At 38.4% G+C, this 26,432-nt stretch overlaps 1 protein-coding gene across 1 annotated transcript in view; it reads right to left on the reverse strand.

Annotated features, from left to right (window-relative positions):
- Positions 1-26,432, reverse strand: part of CARMIL3 (capping protein regulator and myosin 1 linker 3) — a 3,552,770-nt gene that overhangs the window by 310,909 nt on the left and 3,215,429 nt on the right. Inside the window, exon 27 of the mRNA XM_044058175.1 lies at positions 19,358-19,533. Coding sequence (XP_043914110.1) covers positions 19,358-19,533 — 176 coding nt within the window. The remainder of the gene's footprint in view (positions 1-19,357; positions 19,534-26,432) is intronic.

Genomic DNA, 26,432 nt, shown 5'->3' on the forward strand with positions numbered 1-26,432 from the left:
AATACACACACCATCACAGCTACCTGCTAAACTCCCCAGCACCTTCCTCTAACATTATCTCACCCATTGAAAGTAATGGGTGAATTCATTTTGCCAAGTTAATTAAACAGTCTAACTTATGACAGCTGTGAGTCTCTGAATCACTTGGCTGCACAAATGTCCTACCGCAGGCAATTATGGGGACAGCACAGAGCTCATTAACTGAGGTCTCTCGCATTCAATGTTTCATTAGCACATAGTTCAACCAATGAGATGGCCCACTGCAGTAATCCTACAGACTGTCTCGGATCACCGCAGTTTGTCTCTCACTCATAAAGGGCTATTGCCAGTGGTAGCGACACCTGTTAAGACTTGCCACTGGCAGCAGCCTTTTCTGAATCCTCCCCTATAGCATTTTCTTATTGAGTCAGACTTTTTGTATCTAGACGATAATGTATTTTAAATATATTCATATTATCGAATTTTGTTTTTACTACAATGGTTCTGATTTCTGGTTACTATGCTCCGAAAGTGTGGCTGAAAAGTGTCCATTAGGATCAGTTCACTTGCACTGTTTTCATATGTTACACACTTTTTTGCAACATCTGATTTTCATAGTCAATTTAAATGCAACTTATACTACAGATGGTGTGATGTAATATTGCAGAAATATATATGATGAACAAAATGAGGAAACATTGTCATACATGTGGAAAAAAAAGGCTAATGGTTTTAAGTGTTATGTAAGGAGTATCTATAATATAGTGTTGTGTGGAGGGGAAAACATTACCTGTCAAGATTTATGGAAAACGTTTACCAGTGTCTGATAAAATTACAGACTACATTGTAAGTACTTTAATGGAATTAATTATAATGAATTGTTGGAGTCTGATAAATACTTCTAAAAGCTACACCAGAATGGTTAAAAATAAACATTACAAAAGCCTAGTGTTCACTGCAACTTCCACCTGATGTCTGAGCATATGACATTCACCCCTTAACTGGAAGCAACCACTATAAAAGCTAGTCGTATGCTACAACTTTCTTTTTGTAACAAATGAGAATGTTATATTACATATAATTTGTTGTAGTAATAACTTTAAATTATTTAAGTTTTGAAAAACCTGCTGTTACTTATGAATAACATGCCATGGCTGATACAGTGAAGTCATTATTTAAAAATATTTAAGTCATGCTATATACAGCTGTTTTCTGTTGCAGTTTGACAGTCTATATACACATGTACACTCACCATAGTGAAGAGGATTGCTTATTACTTTCTGTTCTCAGAAAATAAGGCTTCAATTACTGCAATCTCATGCAGCTTTTCTGGCATACAGTTACACAGCACCAGTTTCAGGATTTTATAGATGAAAGAAGAAGAGACTGACAGAGACATGCCAGACAACCACAAGATGCTACACAGGTGTGCAGGAAGAGGAGTCAGGGCGGAAGGAAGGTTTACAACTGAAGGGAAGAGAAAACATAACAGAGAGTAGATAAGATTACTAAATTAATAAAGAGAACAAGGCAATTACCAGCTTCTTATGTGAGACATACAGCTCCTGAATGAAAATATTAAAACTGGCCTTTACTTCCCATAGTCTGACTGACATTTCATTTTCAAAGCATGACACAATATCATTCTGAAATTACATGTACTCTGCGCGAGACGGGGCTCTGAATAAATACAACAGACTGTTCCCTATCATACACATGCAATTCTCTGTACATTTTTATCTATTTGTATCTGCAGGTCTCGTCATAAAGAATTCAGAATTAATTTACATTTGGCAGTGCATAGTGTTTTCAGTAATAAAGTCTTTTCTAATTCTGTCACTGTTGTCTAAAATATTAGAAAAGTGCATCCATTCCCAATTACTGCAATACCTAATGGTAAACAGTCTTCTTCTCCCACACAAAATGGTTTTCTACAACCCAGAGCTACTCTACTACCTTACTTGCTGCTGACCCACGAAAAAAGAAAACAGAAATACCAGAAACCTACTATCTTCCTTTTCCTAGAATTGTCCAAAGCATTTGACACCATCTATATAACTCTTCCCCCTTAGGCCTTTCCCCCTCCTCCATCTCTTGGTTTAACAGCTACCTAATAGACTCCCAAGCAGTCAAACGGCAGTAAGAATACTCATCATTTCTACCCATAACTGTAGGAGTTCCACAGGGTTCCTTACTTGGACCCCCTGTGTTTTTAATTTATAAATAATCTACATACTTCCTCCAAACATACCACTCTTGTACAATCTACAGATGACTCTACACTCATCTGCACAATCTTTAAATAGAATCTAGGCTAGACAACTCAAGTCCTTAACAAAAATAAACAAACACTTTTTTTTTCACCAAAAAAACATTTTCCCAAAGCAAACTTTTTGTCAAAATCTCTTCACTAAATAACTCCTGACTGAACAAGTCCTCTGTTCCTCAGAAGCTTATGGTGTGTTACAGTCAGACAATAATGCCAGACCAAAACAATGTAAGCCATCTTCACTTAGTATAGGTGACTAAAGCTCTGGATTGTTATCAAGCTACTCACCATTTAAAGAACTGTTCTTTGTGCAGGGGGGTGCAGGGTTTGAAGCTTTTTCCCTGTTCATTTAAATTCCTGGTGGCTAGTGCATCCCATGCATTTATTGTGTTGCAGAACTGTGGTTTTTATCACATTTCATTAACTTAGGTAATATTTATTTATGAATATGTCGGTACTAGTAGACACCCTTCAGCATATATCTTTATGCAAAAACATTGTTCTCTTAACTTTTTTCTGACTAAGAATGTTTCTGTTTTCTAGTGTTCCCTAACATTGCATATTTTGCTATAGGAGTTTAGAGGTATATTAGCAGACCCAGTCTAACTTATGACAGCTGTGGTCTCTGAATCACTTGGCTGCCAATTATGGGGACAGCACAAGCTCTCATTAACTGAGGTCTCTGCATTCAATGTTTCATTCTGTCTGGATCACCGCAGTTTGTCTTATAGCATTTTCTTATTGAGTCAGACTTTTATACTACAGATGGTGTGATGTAATATTGCAGAAATATATATGATGAACAAAATGAGGAAACATTGTCATACATGTGGAAAAAAGTATCTATAATATAGTGTTGTGTGGATGTCAAGATTTATGGAAATACTTTAATGGAATTAATTATAATGAATTGTTGGAGTCTGATAAATACTTCTAAATAAACATTACAAATTAACTGGAAGCAACCACTATAAAACTTTCTTTTTGTAACAAATGAGAATGTTATATTAAAATTATTTAAGTTTTGAAAAACCTGCTGTTACTTATGAATAACATACCATGGCTGATACAGTGAAGTCATTATTTAAAAATATTTAAGTCATGCTATATACATCTGTTTTCTGTTGCAGTTTGACAGTCTATATTATTACTTTCTGTTCTCAGAAAATAAGGCTTCAATTATTGCAATCTCATGCAGCTTTTCTGGCATACAGTTACACAGCACCAGTTTCAGTTTTTACATTTTTACAAGTGAAAATTATATTTCACAAAATCAGTATACTCTGTATAAAAACAGGCAAGCCTCTATTTATTTATTTTACAATGAAGCCTGGCACTAATTCCACACAGACTTAGGAGGTTGAAGCAAACAACAAATTGTAGGTATATTATCTACTAAAAGTCATACTATCAAAAATCCCGTAGCAAGTAAAACAACTCAGAAATTTAGCCTAGTTACACTGACATCTAAATGACATTCTGTATTCTCCTTTGGAATATGTAAACCCTCTGTATCCCCTTTAGCAAATTAGTCAAAAATCTGGATAATCATTATTAACACCCTTTCCCCATTTTTTTCCTACATGGGGTTAGGGTGTCAAGTTAACTGTCACCATCTCTCTCAGTTCAATGCCACATTCATGCTTTCTTCAACATTCATGCCTAACTGTCGCAGATCTCTCACACAATCCATCCACTTCTTTGCTGGATGCCCTCATTTCCTCTTACCTTTTTCCTGTCTGTCCCAAATCATCTTCACCAGATTTTCTTCTGCTTTTCTACACATGTGCCCAAACCACTGTAATCTGTTTTTGATCTTTTTCTGCAATCGGACCACTTTGACTTCTGATCTTATCTCCTCATTTCTTCATCTGTCCTACAGTGTGCATCCTACCACCCTTCTCAGGCACTTAATTTCCATCACATCTAGCTTTCTCATCTGCTCTGCCTTTACTGCCCAGGTTTCTGTACCATACAGTAGTACTGGTCCCAAAACTGTTTTGTACACTTTACTTTTCAGCTTCTTTGGCATTCTTCTGTCATACACTATACCTGACACTCTATGTCATTTGGCGGCAGACCCTCTGATTCTAGCTCTAACCTCTTCATTCAGACTTCCCTTCTTGTCAACCACCCTTCAGGGATACTTGAAGCTATTAACCTGTTCCACTATCTTCCCTTCTGTCTCATTTCTCAGCTTCTTCTGATTTCCTGAATTTGCTGCCATTACCACAGTCTTATCTGTGCTTAATTTCATCCTGTGTGCCTTCAGTTTTGCAATCCATGTCTTCCTGTAATACCACATTGTCTGCATGACAACTTTGTTGATCTGTCCCCTCTGACCTGTTTGCTAATGTAGTCCATCACCAGTATGAACAGCAGTAGGCTCAGAGCTCCACCCTGATGTAAAACCACTCCCACTGCTATCTCACACTGTCTGTACTTGAGTCATTGGGTCCTTGTACATAGCCTGCACTAATTTTACCAATGTTTCTGGTACTGCAAATCTCCGCTGTAATGCCCAAATCAGCTTTCTTGGGACCTTGCCATATGCTTTCTCCAAGTGCATGAATGCCTAGTTGGACTCATCTCTAACTTCTTTTCAACTATCTGTTTCACTTCAAACATTGGATCATGCATGCATGCATCTTGATCTGAATCTGAACTGCTCATCTCCCATCTTACTTTATACTACTCTGCATATCCATTTATCAATCACCCTCTCCAGAACTTTCATACAATGGGACCGAGTTTGATACCTCTGTACTGCCCACAATTGTGGATGTTGCCTTTGTTCTTGTACACTGGCATTAGCATGCTTATTTTCCACTCATATGGGGTATGCCATTCTCTATACACTGCTATATGAGTACCCTTCAGTAAGTTTCATTTCTCCCCATCTCACCCAGCACCTTTATCATATCTGCTGTGACCTTATCTGAGCCTGATGCTTTCCCTGACTTCATCTTCCTTAGTGCTGTTCTTACTTCTCCTAGGGTGAGCTCCTCTTCTTCTCTCATTGTAGGCTGTATCTGGGGCAGTACAGCTTCTGTGGGGTCTTCTTCATTCAGAAGCTGCTGGAAATACTCCTTCCATCTGCCTTTGATGTCCTGTGGACTGATGAGAGGTTGTTGTTGGCATTTGATATGAAGGGTGTCTAACTGTCTTTTTTATCTTTCTGTCTTTGTCTTTCAACCTGATAGAGTTTCTTTGTGCCACTTACTGTGCCTCCAATGCCCTGTTCTTTGCTATTACTACTCCTTTCTTAACTTCTTTGTTAGCCAGCCAGTATTTTTTCCTATTTTGGTCCATCTTTCTTTTGATGACTTCCTGGACTTCTGCATTTCAGCTTCCTTATATGCCTTATTTCCATACCTGGCTTGGTCACATATCTGTTGTGTAGTCCTCACACATGCTGTTTTGAGGTGTTGCCATTCTTTTTGATCTCCATCTATTTAATCCTCCTCTTCTTTATTTATGTATTTTATTTTACATTTGTTGACCGGGAGAGTCCAACTGGATTACAAGTCCATTTTCAGTGGAGGCCTGGGGAGAAAAGCTCCAAGAGAACACTTTTTTACAAAACATAGTTTTAAGGACAGACTTTTGACATACAATTCCCATTGAAGAGACTTTGACATACATATTAACTAACAGATAGGATACATTCATTCTCTACAATATAATATTAAATTTTAGAAGATATTCCTAAGTTTAGGATTCCTGTGATAGATTTACTATCAGAGTAAAAGCAGAGAGACTTAGAATAAGGCTCCAAGAGAGCAGATGATGCTCGCTATAGTTGAGAAGGATAACAAATTGATTTACTATATGTCTTTGCCTGGTTTTAGTTGAGAAGGATAACAAATTGATTTACAATATGTCTTCTCCTGGTTTTAGTTGCTTATGGAAAGCACAACATTGCTGGGGTAGTTTTCCCTAACTCCTGGAGAGATGGGATGAGCAGTAGAACAGTCCTAAGTGGGTACAGTACTATGATTGGTTGGCTTAGCAGAGTTACTTATGTTAGGTGAAGGGTGCTAGTGCCCTGAGTAATTCATTGAACTGTAGTACTTTCTCTGCAGCAAACTTCCAGTTCTTCAGCTTGGTCTTTGTTGACATTAGAACCTTCTGATTGTGATGATCAATTGAGCTGATTGTAGCAACCAGTGGCTGATGCTGTGGGCCAACTGTTTCGCTGGGAATGACTTTGCAATCACTAATTCTATGCCAGTGCCCTTCCTTAATGGGAAGAAGTCCACCTGAGTTGCATGTTGGCCACTCTTGTATGTGATCTTGTGACTGTCTCTCTTTCTGAACCATGTATTGGCTACTATCAAGCCATTTGCCAGACAGAAGTCTAAAATGGCCTCTCCTTCTTTATTCCTGTTGCCCTACCCATTTGGACCCAGGCAGTTCTCAGTTCTATATCTGCCGATATGTGTATTCAGGTCACTCATTGTCAACACCAATTCATGTTGTCCAGCTTTATCTAGTACGTCCTACAACTGCTGTGTGAATACACTCTTTTCCTCACTATCACAACCCTGCTGTGGGGTGTAGGCTGAGATTATGAATACTGCAATATCATTACACTGGAGTCATATTGCCACAAGTCAATAATTCTGATGATATCCCTCAATGCCTTCTGAAACCTTTTTCTCACCACAATTCCTACACCATTTATAGCATGTCCTCCTCCTGAGTAGTAAATTCTGGATCCCAAGCTTCCTCCATATAATCATATCTTCCACTTCCAACCTTCCCCATCTCCAGACTGTCAGTGAACCTAGATTGAGTGTAGCAATTCTTAGTTAATGTTTGGCAGGTTAATTGGTTTTACATCCAGCTTTTGCTCAAGGTGTGGGCTTTTCATATATTTCCTTCCCTGGTGTAAGTCAGAGTAGGCCAGGTCCTCAACCCACTTATCACAGTCAAATAGCCATCCCCATTTGGTAACATTAGTCAACATGACATTAGTTAACCTAGAGCCATATTTTACACCGTCAAGTGGCTAGCCCTCCCACAGCATGTAGTTTGTGATGCATGTTCTCCTCTCTTAAGAATATTGTGCACCACAGTAGATGCCCAAAGTGGTTCATCTATACAACCCTTCCCCTACAAGGCACCATGTAGAGTTTATGCTGCTGCCCACAGCACCATTCATTGGTGAGTTTGAGACAGAAACATTCAGAATGTCTTTTTGAAGGTGGGAGGAACCCACACATTCACAGGGAGAACATGCAAACTTCAAAAAGGCATTTGCTGGAGGTCAGGGTCAAACCTCTGTTTATTTGATTGCTGATTTCTTTTAAGTAATTGTGCAGCATCAGTTTAGATTTCTACTCATGAGTAATGAAACACAACATTTTCCTTTCTACCTCAAAAATCTCTCAGACAACTTGTAATATGTCTGGATTCCCAGTCTGTTGCAACGTTTTTGAGCTTCTGGTTACTAAAGTGAATTGTTATCTGAAATGGCAGCCTTTAGAATTCTATAAATGTATGCACCTGAAGGGTTGGGTAAGACATTATTAATGTAAGCAGGGAAATATGTCATATTTCTTATAATGTTAATGCAAACATTTCTTAATAAATACACACACTGAAATGCAATGATATGGGAAGTCAGTTGAAATTCCCTGCAATGATCATCACAGTTTGTAAGCATACTTTAAATAATGAATGTTTCACTTTAATGCAGGTGGTAAGCTGTGGGTTTGCATGTGAAGGGCTGACTAAATCTGAGACAAATGAGTGGTCACTTATTTCTTTGTGGTGAAAGGAATGAGCACATTTTGGAGTTGACACTATATGGTTCATTGCTTACAAATGCTTTGCAAAAACTGAAGGAAAGTGAATCAAGAATTGTCAGTGAAGATCATGGCACTGGAAAGGTTCTGTTGAGTAGTTTTATTTACGTAATGAGAAGAATGAAACTAGAATTGAATAATTAAATAAAAGAATCAGAACATATTTTAATTTCATTGATGGCAATAGTAGCTTCAGTTGCTACTATTGCCTTGTATTGAGAAAACTGGTTGTGGAGCAGATAATCCACATTTTGCTCTGATTATAATGTTTATTTCCTGTACTTACTACCTCTCCACTTAATATTGTATTGTATACCTCTGTTTACAGGAGCTTTTCTCCCCGGGCCTCTACTGAAAATGGACATATATCCAGCTAGACTAGCCCGGTCAACAAATGTAAAATAAAATAAATAAATAAAATAATATGAGACCCATGATATCACAAATGCTGGTGATAGAATTAAGGATGGCAGTCTTAATAAACTAAACCCATAAGTAAGACATTTTCTATAAGTCAGTGTATTGAGTTACAGTAAAAGAATAAGCACCTGCCAACATTTTATAGTAGTAGAATACATATACTGTAACTATTGACTCTTAAGCATTACAGACAGATGATACTGATAATGGGACATTTCATTTTACAGAAAACAAAAGGGTGCCGTCTAGTGCCCTGGCCTCAGAGACTTAACAGCATAGTTTGGGCTCTGCCAGTACATATAACTGGGACAGGAAAACCAAAAATTGCATGGACCATCTGTATATTTGTGAATGTAAATGCTTGCCGTAATCACTGTTTTTTTTACTTACAGTTTGAAAGATGAGACATGTTCCTTTATATCAGCTGCATCAGACTGGAATATTGTGCTATAGAATTCAATCTTATCACTAGAAGTAGACAATTCCAAAGTCTGCACTACAGTACTACAATCTAAATTACTGGAAATGGGGATGTTTAGTTAAACGTGTGGCAAACAGATATGGGATAGTTAAGAACTCTTCCTGTACTGAATAGCATATTGTCTGTGTATACATGCAAGCAGACACAAAGGATACAAAAAGCCAAGAGAAACTGGAAGAGTTTCTGAAATAAAGCAAGTATTAATCATCAGATCTAGAAGAGAGAAGATTTTTACATTGCATTACATTTGCTGGATTGCAAAAGGAAACTGAAATCCTGGAAAGTCTACCATTAAAACGCATTTCCCAGTCAACTTCCCCTCCATGCTTTCTTTTCCCCTCACCATTTGTCTTTCTTTCTCATTCTCTATTGAATGTCTGCATGTAGGCTCTCTTTACCACCCATTTTTGCATTGTAACCTCTGGGTCTATAGCTCTTTCTATGAAAAAATACTTTTGCAGATCCAGTGAGTAGGTGGTCATTACAATTTTGCTGCTTGTGCTCACCCCTGCTCCTCCTCCCCATGTCTCCTGTTCTGAAATAGCCCTTGACATCACTGCATATGATGTTCTGTACCGATGCAATTCTAGTCTAAGATCACACCCTTTTGCTACTCCCACATGCGTTTGTCTTGATTTATCCTTGACTATTTCCAGTAGCCAGTATCCTTCTCTTTTTATGTCTTCCAGAAATGCATACAGTAGTCAAGATATAGTCTGACAAGAAACTAGTAGAAGAGAAGCATTACTTCATTATTTGGTCAAAGTCACATTTAAATACGGTTAGTGATGAACTCTGTGCACCATCCACATGAAGCAGAGTCCATTCCTAGCTCTGTTTAAGTGTAAACTTGACCACTGGATGGGAAGTTAAAAATTCACCCCATGTTTGGCCCCCATGTCTCTGACAGACAAAGACAGTAACTTGCCCAAACTAACATGGCCCTGCCCCACATAACCTTTAGAAACTTGCTAACACACCCTCTTCTAATAAATGCCCATGATACATAGGGAGACCGTCATTTGGGTTGTGCAGCACGGTTTATAAAGGCTCTGCTGGCTGTTACCTAGTATATACCAATGAATCTATAAGTCTGTCCTACTGAAGATACATTGCTGTAGTCTGACCACTGATACCACGTCACTCTCATTCTCTTCTAGTTGATCCAGTTTACATGTGTTAAAGATCTATAGGTGTATACTAAAAGCCTAGCTGTGCAACCCAAATGTGACCAACAAATTTGATTTATAGGGGATGATTTATTGACTGCCTCTGTCCATCAGAGATGTATATAGACTCCAGATTCTTTTTCCACTCTATCACCATCTGTTTCCTTCCTCCAAGCATTCTGTTGTGGTAAAAAAGCAGCATTTTGTATGCAGCTGTAGTGAATCTTGGGTACCATCTTTATATCCAAGATGTCAGTCTTTCCTTACACTCTTCATTTCTATCCTGTACTGCTAAGTATATACCACTATTGTTAGAAGCGTGAAGATTTGGTTCTTCACTCCCTTCAATTTGTCTGAAATGAGCACATTTAAAAACAGTGGACAGGATTCCAAGACCTGAAGAACAGTATTAAATCCCTTCCTCTGTTACAGACCTTGTTCTCTTTGATGCAGCCTTGTCTGTGTACTGTATGTCAGCCATGCTACAAATTCTAGATAGTTTCACAAATTCCTGCAGTTTCTTAGCATAGTGCTTTTGTACCCAGGTCATGACTGAAGAAGGTTGAGGGACTATCCCACCCACCCACTCAACAAATAGTAAATAAAATAAGTAGTAGTTACCTCTGTGACAATGACTAGGATTGTCTACTGGACTTCAACTATATTATATTTGACAAGTTTTGCTTTGTTTCTTTCATAAATATTTGGGTCAGATTCAACTATCATCTTTGGGATGTTGGCAACATTAAGTGTCTAAAAATGGTGGCACAGACAAAGTTTTAAATGTGTCTTGTTAAAGGTCTATATGGTTCTGTGTTTTATGATCCTCATGGGTATTGTGTATAGTACTGTTTCTATGTTCCTATGCTCTAGCCATGTACTTGTGTTGGATACTTTTCTAGAGAGTGTTACCTTCTCATTAAGGCAGTCAGCTTTGGGGCTAGTTGCTACATTCCAATCTCTTAGACATAATAATAGCACCTCCTTAAATTCAAATTCTCTTATCTCCTTACCTGGTAAAATTACATTTAATTTCCTCTACACAGCACTTCACTCTTGCATAACAACCATTTCCATCAGTGAAACTATCCTCATCCATAAAGGAACAAATATTAGATATTAGCAAAATTTCTCTTCCCCTCCTTGCTAGCAAGAAGTAAGAAAGTGTACCCCTCCACCAAATGTATCTCATTAATACTTTACACTTTTGTTCATCTACTTTCAAAACTAACGTATGCCTATTCCTCCTGACTGCTTTGGTCAGTCCTTTTACAACTCATATATTCACATTCAATCAACTTTAAATGCTAAGATCATCCCTTTTAGCATTCTTCCCAAAACTATCCAAATGCCACTAAACAGAACACTAAATTGTGACAGTAATCCTCAAACTTGTGTAAATAACTGTGAAATACTGGTATGAATAATCAAAGCTAAAATATAAATCAAAAACTTGCATAAGCAAATCCTGTTTATGACAAAAACAATAAGCAAACTAAATTACACACAATTTATTTGAACTGTTAACTTGAATAATTCCAACCCCTACTTAATCTGCCTTTCCAAATACTGTTTTTGGTACCTAGGACTATAGATATCCTCATGCTTGTTATGCTGTGCATCAGTAATAGTGAGAAAAAAAAGCCAGGTATTACATTGCATCTCGCTGATTACCAACTACTTTTTTCACCAGCAGACTTGCAAAGAATATAAAATAAGGAAACCAAATATAATATACTTTACTCAACAGACAAAGTAAACATAAGTAACAGTGATATAACTGAAGTATTTTAATCATAGTTAGTATAAATTCCCATAATTATTGTTACCATCACAAAATAAAAAACATTTATGTACAAATTATCCATGAAGTCTGCAATATTAAACAATATTAAACAACACAATAAATACTGAAGCTCTTATATTTGAATAAGCCATGATTCAAACAAGATAAGAAACTGCACTTCTTTTCTTCAATACCTCTGTCCTTCCTCCCTCCCCCACGATTTCCTTCCTACAGTTCTTGGAAAACATGCAAACAACAGAGCTTCAAACCAGTATTTAAACAGAGTTGAAACAGTTGTAATCCTTTGCAAAACTTCTTAATTTATAGTTTAATCTAAATAAAGTACTAATATTTCATCTGCTGTTATATTTAGACAAATCAGCCTTAATGCAACACCTTGTCCAAAATGGAACGGAATGACACCCTCATAGTGTGGATATAGGCATCTTTAATCACTCGGTATAAAGTTTCTGTTGAACAGATATTTGCGAGCAACTCCATTATAGGCACTCTTGGAAACTCAAGCCTGTGAAAATGTGAGCACTGGATCCATGCAGACTTAAATTTTAACTGCTCAAAGCTTGTTTTCCAACTGCAAAGGGTACTTTTTCCCTCAGCAGTATTCTGTAATTAAAGATAGGAAGTTACCCCGACCTTCAGGCTATCTATGTTGTTTAACTCATGTAAAACTATTTTCCTCCATTGCTTCAAGTCTTCTTTTGGGCAGTATTATTACTGGCTTCTTCCATATAATTTCCAGTGAATGCCACTAGTTCCTGTGACTCAAGTTCCAGTAAAGAATACCTTGCATGCTGCAAGTGCCTAAAAGGCTTTAACCACTGCAGGGACAAATAAAAAACAGATAGATAAATCAGTCCAAAGTTTAATTTCTACAACCAATACTCATGCACTAGCTTGAGAAACTGCATGTTTTTCCATCTGTTGTGTGACAAATAATCATTTTAAAAAATAGTGCTTACAATCCTGTAATACACCGTTTACCATGCCCAACAGCAAATACAAAATTTGGTCAAGCTGTATGACCAAAATGCAGACTACAGTATGGAAAGGCTTCCTTGATGACATCCCCAGCTATACCAAAATGTATGATAAACTTTTTCATTTTTAATATGGTGGCTGTGTGGACCAGCTCCACCTTGACAACCTTTCCTTCATGAGCTCCCAGTAGTCATCTCCCTCTTCTTTCTCTGACACCCCGATAATATGAGTATTTTTAATATTTATTTATTTTACTTAAGATTTGTTTACTGGAGAGTCCGACTTGGAACAAAGCCATTTTCAGCAGAGACTCAAGGAGAAACGCTCCAGAAGCATGTCTGTGTAACTTGTGTAATGTTGTAATATGAATCTTTTTTTTTTTTTCTTGGACAATTTATCTTTCTTCTAACACCATATTTGCTTCTAAATTGCCACTTCATTGCTTTAATGTGTTGTTCTCAATTCAACAACCTCAGCACTTCTCTTACTCACTTGGTTAATAAAGTTAGCTGGAAGTGTATTCACCTTGCAAATCTTAGACAAGATATACTCCCATGGAAACTTTGCTGAATCATGCAAATCAAGTCCTCCACAATTTTCTTCAGGAAGGGTAGCATCCTTCTTCACTCAACTATCTCAGCAAATCAAGAACTTTAGATCAAACAGACTGATTTTTCCCAGCTTTTGTCATAAAGATCAATCAGTTAACCATTTAAACATCTTAAAATTTACTGAGCTTCTGTACATTTTCATCCAACTTACAACCAATGATTACAGAAGCTACAAGGAGAAAAGATCTTTCCTCACCAAGCCATTAATAGAAATTAGTGTTTCTGCTGTACCAATCTGCGGTGGTGCAGCGGTAGCATTGTTACCTCACAGTAACAGGTTCTCCCGTTCGATTCTCGGCTGGAGTGTGGTGAGTGCCTTCTGTGTGGAGTCTGTATGTCCTCCCTGCAGTTGGGTGGGCATTTGAAAGACATGCGTAAATGGGGGTGCCTTCGTTGAAGGTTGAACGTCGAGCTGGCACTTCGGCATTCGTCAAAATCTACTACCAATCATTAGCGGACCGGAGTTCCACTGTGGCGAACCCTAACCGGGAAAAGCCGAAAGACAACAACAAGTGTTGTTGCTGTAATATGAACAAAACGTATCCCACCAACACTACTCCACAAATGTACAAAAGGCAGCAAGCCAGTACCAAAGGATGTATCTGTTACAAACTTAATTTATTACCAAAACACAATAAAAAATTAATCTGTTCCACATTTAAACAATAAAAATAAGTGCTTTCATTCATTATTACTGAACTTCATCAGATAAAATTGAAAATAATGTGACAGTTAAATAGTAAGATACAAAGTATCAGGAAATGTCAAAGCAGCCCTAAATCTCATGCCTATACAATACCAACTACTGATACTAAATGTTAACCAATATGAAATACCTAATAAATACAACTCTTTATATATATCCAATATAACATTATATAATACAGTATACAAAAAAATATATATATATATATATATATATATATATATATATATATATATATATATACACACACACACACACACACACACACATTAAAATGTTAAATTGTTTACTATAAGAATTTACAATATTCAAGATTAATGTGTGGAACAGATACATCCTTTCGTATCGTCTCACTGCTTTTTGTACATTTGCTACTGTAATACTTACTTCGCTGTCATTTCATAGTGTACTAAATTTAACTAGTAGCTCTGGACATTTCATAGTTTTCCATAGCTGCCAGTATTAGTTCCAGTACTTTATTTTCAGTTTGAGTACCAATGTGAGTTAAGGGCAGCTCAGACAGCCAAGCAAGCTAATATGACTGTAGCTGATAGAAGAGAGTTTAAAGTAATACTTTAAAGAGCAATGTTTACATTGGTGACATTACAAACAAGATGGCTGATCAAACCATTATGAAATGAAGGTTCCTTGGAGTGTGTAATAGGGCAACTACAAAGAATGACAGCTGGAGGATTAACTGCTCTAATAGTACAATGTGACAAGCACAGTGGTCACTAAAAGAATTAAGATGGGTGCAGTACAGCATCAGAGGTAAGAAGAGTTGCACAAAATTCAGTCTAGTGACTGCTGCAAAGAGTGTTAGAATGAATGAAGGTATACATTAAATGAGTGACGTCAAAGTCTGAAAGAGCACGAGAGACTTGTTAATATTTAAGTCTCATGTATCCAAAAGGGATAAAAATTAGGCTTGTGAAGCTGACATTTTAACTTCTTTGCAAAAAAAGAGGCTGGTATTTAAGGAAAAGGTGGGAGAATATAAAAGAGGCTAAGCAGAGATTGCTGTGGCCACCCAGCTACTACTAAACTACAATCTAGCTTAGACTTGATGAGCCAGTGGAAGTGGATGCTGAAAACAGAGATCTATAAAGAGTTTTTTTTTTCTTCGATAACTGCAATGCACCCCCAGGACACACACACACACACACACACACACGCAAACCTTGTGACTAGACTTCTCAGTATAGGACAGCCTACAGGTTTGCCACAAGAGGGGATGATTTATATTATTCTACTTGGGTCTGAGTCAATGGTATTACATGTGATTATGTGAACTTAGTCGAGCATCCCTCTGGACAGTATTGGTCTTGATACCATCAAGGTTCACAGGGATATACCAAGAAATCTCTTACAGACATCTTTTTAAATGTTAAAAGGGGTAAGATGAGAGTTAGGATTTAGCTTCTTGTCACATGAAAGACTGAAATATAACACAGTAAGGTAAAAACGTAGAGACATTTTTGGAAGAGAACAAAAACAAGAGAAGGTAGAGGTTGAGAGTTTAGCAGTTAAAGATCAATAAAGGGCAAACTCATCCCAATAAGAATAAATAAAAATAGGTTATTAGCTGTGGAAAGCTGTATTTAGTAAAATTATATACAATCCTGCATTTAGAAGTCTGAGGGGTTGGATGAAGAGTAACAACTGATAAATTAGAGGTATTGGGGACATGTATGTTTACAAAGAGGATTAGATGGCAGTTAAGAGATTTATTTGGTTGGAACCAAACAGTTTCTCAAAAATATGAAAATAATTGCTATGAAGGATGTAGGAAAATGGTAGAGAAGTAAGTGAGACAGGACTTATGTAGGCAATAGTAAGCAGGATACAATTATGTAGCCAATAGTAAGCAGGATACAATGTCTAAATATGGGCAGAAACCCCATATGGAGTGATTGCTGAGAGGGTTAGGAGAGACCAGATGTATCCAAAGGACAAACAACACCTATAGGTGAAAGTGTTATCAAGGTAAAGAATAATTTTCAGCAATTCAAATACACCAAAAACAAACTTGTTAAATATGGAAAAGAAAATGGAACAATCGAAGAGTTGCTGCAACAACTAGAACAGGAGAACAAATAGCCGAATTTGTATAACCTTTTATATTTTGCTTGAAAGAGTTAACTTTACTTTATAGAACCATTTCTTCAAACTAAACTACATAGGGCAATGGCATATAGTTAAGTTTACCACCTCAAAAATATTAATGACATTGCTTTTAAAGACAAAATTTATATTCTATAAAATGAAGTTAAGATAAACATTGTTATAATAACAATAACAGTTTATTTACTTATGTATTTTTAATGAGGGTATAATACTGATCCATATAGCCATTTTTAGGATCACCCCAGGAACTTTGCCTGGTTAAGTGTGTTATTCAAAATTATTTAGTAGGCAAACGGAGACTGAGAGAATGGAACTCTAGATTAAAGGAAGCAGCCCACAGCTTTTAATCCTCTATACTAACTGCCACAGTAGTATGTCTTTTTAAGAGATGCAGCTTGCTTTTGAATAAAAACATAATTACCAGAATTTAAGAAAATTATTACCTAAAGCAAAATAGAAAAGTTAAAAATAAGCACTACGGCAGAGAAAACAATGCAGATATAAAATACAGGGCAAAGAAAAAATACCAAATTATACAGTCAGCTGGTGCAGAGGACAACCCTTCTTTATCAATTAATTTTTAGTCATACTTTAAAATATCATAAGTGTTTTCTTGTGCTTTGTATTGCCATTTCATCATATCAGTATGACAACACTGCTTTATCAAAAGTGCGGTATTGTATAATCAAAGTTTACATAATTCAGAGGGGGGGGGTTCTCATTTTTAAAACATTTCCCCTTTAGAACTAAAGTTTGTGTAATGTCTGAAGTACTATACAAAACAGATAATTCTAAGCAATATTTTATGATATTTTGTATCTGACTTTGTAAAGTATCACTTATTTGTAGTTTAGATGATTCATTTGCAATCTTTTACATCTCAATGAAATGGGATGCAACATTTCACAAGAGACACAGGGCAGTGGTGTTTTAGGATAAGCTGATTACTGTCTCTTTCATCTAAATGTTTTGGCACAGAGTAAATATTAGATATCACTTGTTCCTCAGAAGAGTGAAGAGAGACAGAGAAAGAGAACATTTCAGTGCTCATTTAAGGAGGGCCCAAAATCAAGTTGAGTGCAATCCAGTTCATTATGTGTGGGATGTTCCCATTCAAATTCAGTGTAAACCTGTTCTCTCCACGATATAGGTGAAATTAAACAAACATTCCACAAACAGAAGAACTAGCTATTACTTATTTTCACAAAGCAAATAATGATTTTTTTCAAAGAAAATCCTATGGTTAGCTTGCTGTATTACCTTGTTCAGGCAGCCATTGTCTTCACCAGTAGTGTAAAAAGGAACTGTGAAACACTTTATAATACATAGCCTATTAGCTAATTTTAGTGAAAACACTAAAGCTGATTCATGTTGGCAAAAGGCAGTTCTCACTGGCACGAGACATAAAAGTCTTTCATCACTTCAAATAAGCATTGTCTAATGCAGTAAAACGAGTCTCAAGATACAAGTTGAAAAAAACATTTATTACTATGAATGCCTCATAAATTTCATGCTACAAAAGCAGAAGGAAGGAATTCTGCAAGCATCCAGGAGGTCAGGAAACACAAAACAACTGAAGGATCGAGAAATACTACGGTCCTAGGCTATATCTCCAAAACATGCTGCAAATTCTTGCAGACTGGACTTCAGAGTAAATATGCGACAGGTACAGTAAAAGGTTAATAGAGCATTTGATGCTAGTGTAACAGACTCTAGAAAGGCTAATACTGTCACACCTTATACAATGATATAGGGGGCAATGGACAGTGACTAAAGCTTCTTAGAAGTTCCCACCAATATAGAAAATTGAAATATTGGGTTAAAAATCTACCTGATGCAGCAAGGTAAGGATCTGAATTACACTCCACTATGGCACACTACGGTATGTACAATCAGGCTTTAGTTAATGTTAAAAGCAACCATGCATAATACAAAGAGGGAAAAAAGAAAGAAAAAAATGAAAAGAAAGGGGAGAAGTAAGCCACTGAAAATGCATTATCCCCACAGAGTACTAATTAGTCTCAGCACAGTAAAGATTGGTCTCATTCACTAAAAGTACAGCAGGCAGACAAGCAAATAAATCTAAGGAAAAATAAACCAGTCTCCTTCTAAAGGCAGAGATGTATATCAGCATAAGCTACACCAGGCATTAATGGAATGAAAAAATGTATTTGAGAAATGGAACCGTTACTCAAAATTAATCTAGCAGCAGGCATAGATCGAATAAAGAAATATATTTAAGACAGACAAGTACAAACTGCAGCAATAGAATATATATTTACTGGTTTAAAACGCAAAGCAAAACTCTCTGTGTGTGATAAAAAATGCAGTTACATAAGGAAAATAATGCACCAGAAAAATCCGGTCTTGTATCCTTCAGATAAGGAGTCTTTTAGGCTACAAAAATCATTATCAGGTTGCAATTATAATTAGTGCAGTGGATTGACTTCAAGTGCTAGAGAGAAGTAGCACAGTACAGAGAACATGAAAAGACAACAGACCACAAACATGTGTCCCTCTCCAGATATGAACGTGTCTCCTCATCCAAGGCTACTTGCAGTACAGCTAAGTACTTGGAAAGCAACCAGTGAATTAATTAAAAGTTAATAACGCACTTCAGAATGGCAGAGCTTGTTCCTAAAACAACAAAACTGAGAGCTGACAGTGTTCTTAACAAAAAATAGATTCATGTATTGAATGGTCCATTAGTGCAAACAGAGCTCGTTATATGCTTGATGGCTATTGCAGTCTGAACATCTGGGAGATGTTTACTAAGTATTGCCAGCCTAATACTAGAGCCAGGAAACTAAGTCATACTGCTTTACGTAACTGTAATATACATTTCTAATGCCTAATTTTCCTACAGCCTAGGAATTACATAACTTGCATCTTCATTTTCCTTTTAGCTCATGATGCAATTCAAACTATGCATTTTTAGGAATTCTCACTTCCATATATTTCACAAAGAAAATCAAGAACATTATAAAAAGCCCTCACTTGAGCTTGTTCTGTATCTCAACCCCTGCTTGCTCTAGCAGGACTGTTCGCACAAAGCTTCTTGAGACCGTTACTCGATCAGAAATCGCACTTAGCATCTTTTTGTGGCTTTCTGCTTTCCTCAGTGCATACGGGCAAAGATCTTCAGTCAAATTCACCATGGAGTCAAGAATCACCTTAAGAAATCAAGTAAACCACATTATTAGGTAATGTGTTTCAAAATAGATGAACTTATTACTGAGAAAAAAACAATTTATCATGACACAATATTTAATAGAGCATTTTATTCTAGCAACCTTAAATACTATGAAAGCCTGAAAGATTCAAAAACAAAATTTTACATGAATTTGATGGTACAAAAACAGCTCTTTAAATATAAACCATGAAGCTTGAAAAAATCTATGCACATGGCCCCATGCATACATTAGACTACTTTACAAAACAATTGTAAATTCTGTGTATTCCACTTTATTTTTATAATATGCATTGCTGATAAATATGATTAAGTCACCTGTCAGGAAATACAAAATGCATTTTCAGTGGGATTTGCAAAACAATACATGTCACATTCATGAACTGTTTTGCAGAACATTAATTTAAAGAACACTTGTGAACAGGAGCACAACAAAACTGTAAGCTTGCAATTTAGTCTGCAAAACCAAATTCAGAACATTGTCAACTGTCAATATTCTGCAGCCATTAATTCCCTAAAACAATTTCTTCAGAATGCACTTATATGCAGTAATACTTATTTTTTAGATACTAAATCCTGCTTGATCAAAAACACAGAAGTCAATCTCATGAAGCACCTTTTGTCAGAAGCTGAAAGTATGACCATGTATTTCATGAAACATGCATCTTTGAAGTTCAATGTAATTAGAAAAAGAAGAATATGTAGGAACCTAAGGTTTAAAAATATGTTCCTTAAAAGCTTATATTACAAAGAAAAATGTGTATATCTTTAATTACATGACCAGAAAATGGAAAGTTATGTCTGCCACTCTTAAAATGTAATCTAAAGAAATAGTAATGCTATGAAACCATGTTAGAGAAATCAAATGGCCTTAAAAATGTACTCTTTGGGCAAGGAATAGAGTATTAACTAATATCTAAGAAGGTTCTATGTCATCCTGGAAAAAGTCACATTTCCGAATTCTACATTCAATGCAATATCTGCCTTTCTGAAAGGATGTAAAGCCACCCTGACACCCATTCAGAAAACTCCTCAATCTGCACAGCCATTAATAATATTATCATAGGTTCAGAGGTGGGTACTAGGTTATTGGCCCCAGGGCCTATACAAGCCTAGCCATATGGATTTCCAGTCTATCGGCACTTACAGAAATTTATTTTCCTGCACCCCTGTCAAGCAGAGCCACCAAAGTCATCCCCGGGGCGAATTTCCAATTTCCCATTCAATCAGCAAGATTTGTCTTAAAGAGGGCCTAAGAGGTGCTCTGCTTGACCTGAATAGGCAGTCTGTTCTCCAGAGTATGGTTAGTTTACTGGAGACACGTGCAGTTAGGACTTTAGTTTATTACCCTTCTGTAAACTATACACTAAAGGATCCACTCAGAGTAATACAGAGAGTATCCATCCACCACACGAGGGAATCTGCCTTCTCAGCTAAAGGATTCTGTTTCAGAGATGCCTCCGGGGGTGACATGTTGATGACCCCGAGTAGGCTGCCCACCTGGTTCTTTCTCTGGCCTCCTTTAATTCAACAGTCAGTGAGGGGCCCTGCCTACTTATGTCACTTGTTCTGATGGATTTGGATTTTCTTCAGGACTTTAGGGTTTCCTCCAGCACATCCTATTTATTTCTGTGTTGAGGTTTAAGTCACTTGTTGAATACGGCTGGACATCTCGAATAGAGCTGGAGTTTGCATGTCCATGAATTCAGACATATAAAATGGACTGGTTTTTTCAGTACTTTCCTGAGGAGCTGAGTTTTTGCGACGCTGTCAATCCAGCAATATTTGTTTTTGGCCTGCATCCCATATGGTATCATTGTACAGGAGCATTAAGATCTCCTTGGAGGGGGTCTCAGTCATGCCCCTCCGGGTGAGATTATATATAAGCCCAAATACGCAGGGCAATCATCACTCTGTCCTGGATGATAAGGTTACAAATGACCAATTTTTCCATACCCCTGACCATATCAATATAATGTTCCAGACCCTAGCTCCCTTCTTGGTCCCACCATTTTATGTGGTCTACCAAACCCTACCATAGGTTTTTGAGAAGGGGTCCTGATGGGGCATGAGGCCTTCATTTTTGGTCTTCACAAGTAGTCTCTGACAGATGGGTATGACACTTTAGCCTTTTCTGTGGGCCCCTTTGTATGTTTCTGTTTAATATAAATGCCTTCAGGCTATAGTGTTTGCATGGGAGTGTCAAATCTGAGGTCCCGAAAGTGACCTAAATATCCAGAGCCCTGAGTCAATCAGCATACTGAATGGTCAGCCTCTAGACATGCTCCCTTTGCAACCTTGAGCTGTGGGTTCTGATGCTGACATAGCAACAACCTGCCCTCCAGGTTATGGGTCTACTGGTGAGCTGGTCCGAGTCCGGTTTGCCCATGCAACTCTGACCCTGTGGGTTCTTGTTTGTTTATGGCTTCTAGTTTGTGTGAATGTATGAACTTGTTAGCCAAGGTCATCCAGGTGTGATCTGTACCTCACCAAATTCATCCCTAGGCTTTTGCAGCCCTGGAAGTAGGCTGTGTGTTCAAAACCCAATTTGGCTATGTCTTAGTGATAGTTTCAAAATTCGACCACCCTGATTCTCTCCATAGTCTTTGTTCCTTAGCCCCCCTGATGCAGGATAGCCCATACCTTACCGGCCCATGCCTTTGTTTTATCGCCACCCGTGGGTCCATAGCTTTGCAGACCATGCTTAAAGTCAAGTGGGGCTGTGGTTCCTGCCTTACCAACATGGCTGGTCTGTGTGACTGTTTAACAGCAGCCTTATGTGTGGGTTTAGTTCCTGCAGTCTGCCTAGAACACCCAGCACCACTTTATCCAATGTCTGTGTGGGCTTCCACAGCTTGTTTATGGATTTCAGCATGCTAGCTGTATAGTTTTACACTGACACTCTGCGCTTAAGGTGGGGCTAGAAATGGTGTGGGGAGGCTGTCGGCCTTTGTGACTTTTCTGCAGTGGGGGAGAAAATGTACCTGTCATTTTGGGTTATTGTGTAGCAAGGCCTTGTCTTTGTGTTTTTGTTTCTTTTGGGTTTACTCTCTCTGTGTCTCATGTATGTTTTTTGTGGTTGTTAATCGTGTTTTTTTGCTTTTTGTTTTGATTGCTTTTTAGATGTTTTTTGGATTTTCCCTCAAAGGATGCCTTTGGATGATTTTAGGTTTTTGAGTTTTTTGATGAGCCTTATCCTGCTGTTTGATTTTTTCCATGCAGTGTGTTGTAGCTTCCTCCTCCTGTTGTTTGGGGGAATGGGTCTTGGTTTCGCATGGCACCGGCCTTTGGGGCTTGGGTCTTGTTGAATTGCAGGATTGAAGGGCCATGCATTTCCTTGAAGAAGGAGGTAGAAGGCAAAGGCAAGGGCAAAGCAGTGTGGGTTGTGGGGCCCAGGGTTCCAAGGCCTTGCTTTTGAAGTTCTCTTAGTCTGTCTTCTTTGTTTGCTTTGGGTTCTTCTTCACTGGTTCCTGTGGCAGGGGTGGACGGGGGGTGTGATGTGATTTATTACTTTTCCGTGATCTATGTTGTGAGGGATATACTCCGTGTAGAGTGTGTTGTTGTCTTGTTGTGTAATTAGTGAAGGTGTAGGGTAATTCCAATTTCTTTCCTATAATAGGTTGTTACATTAGTTGTTCCATTGCTTGGGATGTTAGGAATTCTAGAAGTGGGGTGGAATTATGTTTGGGGCTTGAATGATGGTATTTGGAGGAACATTCATACTCTGAAGTATCTGAAATGATGAAGGATGGAGAAGACATTCATACTCCAGTGAGTAGTCTCTGTGGGTGCTGGAAGGTGCCTACAGTTTTGCCTAACTGTAGTTGCTGCTGGATATGCAGTTTTGCCCATGGTTAGTATGCCTATGGTAGTGGTTGTTGTTTGATTACCTGGTGGTGGGTTTTGGTGGTATTTTTGATGAAAATCTTTGTTGATGTTGATGGATACTCCCGGAAGTTTTGTGGTGAGGGAAAACCTGATAGTTGAAACAGATGTGTGTCAGGGTGCCTCAGAGCCTTCAGTCACTGCACAGACATTGATGTTGGTTTACTTGAGACGTCCATCTTGAGGATTGGCTCTGAGGGCGTTTACTTTTCTGGCATTGAGCATTGAGCCCTTAGTTTTTTTTTTTTCCACTTTTGTTTTCTAGGGAGTTTGTTTAAAAAAAGCCACCTCGTCAAAAAGGCACTATGGGGTGGAGAGCCTGCCACAATATCCGAGAAGCCCAAGGTGAGGGGTGCCATCACTTCATGGCAGCGCTGGCTTGTCACATGTCATCCCAAGCAGACAGACATTGATCCCCTTAATGACACCAGTAATATTAATTGTTAAAACTGATCATTTTGTCTTTGTACTGTGGCATCATTCTTGGTGAGGGTAAGATGCTGCTCAGGGTCAGGGTAAGATGCTGCTCAGGGAAGTCTCTGTGACAGGAACCTAGCCCTCCAGCAAGTGTTGTTTACTGGGGTGACAAGGTTTAGGTCCCTGGAGTGTGTGGCTCCGATGGATTGGGATTTTAAGTGGAGCAGGTCCAACATTTGTGGGTTTCACATTGGCTTGTATGTTAGGCAGAGATCTCCTCTAAGTAGGCGATATGAAACAGAGTAGAGCTGGAGTTTTTTGAGGTGGTCTGCATTGGGCAGATGATTTAGGCCAGTGATCCTCTTTCTGAGGTATTTCTGTGGCCTTTCCAGCTGTTGCAAATGTTTCGTGAGGTACATACCAAATGGGGCGTTGTACTCTATAATAAGTCTAATGAGAGATAAGTAGAGGGGAACAATGACCTCATTTTTTCTAGATGAGAAGCCTTTTGTAATTAGGTGGGGCACATAGAAGATTTTCTGACTACTGTGGCAATGTGTTTATCAAAGGAGAGACCACTGTCCACCTGTATCCCAAGGTCTCTTACCACACTTTCGGTGTTAAGTGGGCTACCACCTATGTGGTTGTTCAAGGGCACTTGTTTTTTTCCAAAGGGAATGACTGTGCATTTTTTGGCAGTGAGCTTGAGGCCATGGCTCTGACACCAGGCATCTATATCAGTGAGGCCCTTCTGTAGAATTTCCACATCCTTTGGGGATTTGATAATGGCTCCCAGCTTGCAGTCGTCTGCGAACTTTGCTAGCCATAGGCCTTCAGTGTTGGCTTGAACTTCAGAGAAGTAGATGCCAAATAAGAGCAGACCTTGGACTGAGCCCTGTGGTACTCCACTTGTCACAGGTCTAGTACTGGATTTGGAGTCAGCTACTTTGACTATGTGGTTTCTATCAGTACGCCAGTTTGCAACCCATCTAGTGACATAGGGATTAATGCCCAATTTAGTGAGTCTATCTAAGATTCCAGAGGGGGAATGGTATTGAAGACCTTGGCGAGGTCCAGATAGGCTGTGTGAACCACCTTACCCTCATCCATGGCTCTGGTGACTGTTTCAAAGTAGTCAATCAGATTTCGGAGACATGATCTACCTTTCATGAACCCAAACTGTGTAGGGTCCAGAGACTAGAGGTTTCCAGTGTCCCTGTTTGATTTCCATTATTATACGTTACATGGCTTTACAGACCAGACTCATCAGACTGATGGGGCAGTAGTTACCGGGGTCCATAGCAGACCCCCCCCCCTTTATGGAGTGGGATAACCATAGCTGTGCACCATTCAGTGGGCATAAGGCCTGAAGTGAGGCTAAGATTGAACATAGTACATAGGTGGGGTGCCAGTTTATTATGTAGTTCATGTAGGACACAGCCCGGGATGCTGTCTGGTCCTATGGATGCTGTATTCTTGACTTTGGCTAGTGAAGTTTTTGCCTGTGCAGCCATGATTACCTGGACTTGGCATTCTTCTGGTATCGAGATGAGCCCTTTGGGGGGTGAGAGGGGAATGAAATTGGCACTGAACTTACCTGCCAGAATGTTAGCAATATCAGTTGGATCAGCATATTTGGTGCCATTGTGCTGTAACTCAGAGCAAATCTGAGTGTTGCCATTGAGGTTCTTGACATAACTGTAGAATGCCTTGTGGTTGTCTTTAGAATCTCTGGCAATTTTGTTCTCATAACTAGCTTTGGAGGATTTTATGAGGGATCTCGGCTTCTTACTGATGCTGACCAGAGAATTTTTCCAATCCTGGGTTTTTACTCTTTTTTTACAGGAGTTTCTTTCTTCTGTTGTATAGTTTGTTTATGGCTGGGGACGACCAGATTGGCTTCCTTTTTTTGGAAGATAGCATCTTGGTTCTATTTGGAATGGCATGGTCCATGCACAAGGGTGTGTGTTCATGCAATGCATTAGTGAAAGATTCTGCATACTCGCTTCCACATTCCGTGTGCATGGGTGTTGTGAAGTTAGCCACTTCGGTCTTGAGAAGCTTGAAATTGGCCTTGGAGAAAATTTTTAAGGTGGTTACTTTGGTGGGGAGTGGAGGCAGGATGTGGATGTCTAGGGTGATTAACTTATGGTCAGATTTGACCAGTGAGGAGCTGACCTGTGGAGTGGAGCATCTGTCTCCCATGTTGGTAATGATCAGGTCCAGGACATTTGTGCCCCTGGTGGGGATATGAATAAGCTGGTCCAAGGCACTGGCATTTATGAATTCAAAAAAACGCTGAGCAAATGTGTTGGTACTTGAGTAGTTTTCCCAGTCAATGGCAGGGTAGATGAAGTCACCTAGTGTTATGGTGTTTGGTTTTACCTGAATATTTTCTATTATGTTGAGAAAAGTGGAGTGGCAATCTTGAGGCATAGTGGGAGATCTGTAGCAAGCTACAATTTGGATTGCAAGCTTGCCTAGTGTTAGTTGCACTTGGAGAATCTCAGCTGCATTATGTTGGGCAACAAGCCTGGAGGTGTGGATAGTCTTAATTAATATGGATACGCCGCTGCCTTT

The sequence above is a fragment of the Protopterus annectens genome, chromosome 16.part0 (assembly GCF_019279795.1).
Source record: "Protopterus annectens isolate FY-2018-M chromosome 16.part0, PAN1.0, whole genome shotgun sequence".
NCBI lineage: Eukaryota > Metazoa > Chordata > Ceratodontiformes > Protopteridae > Protopterus > Protopterus annectens.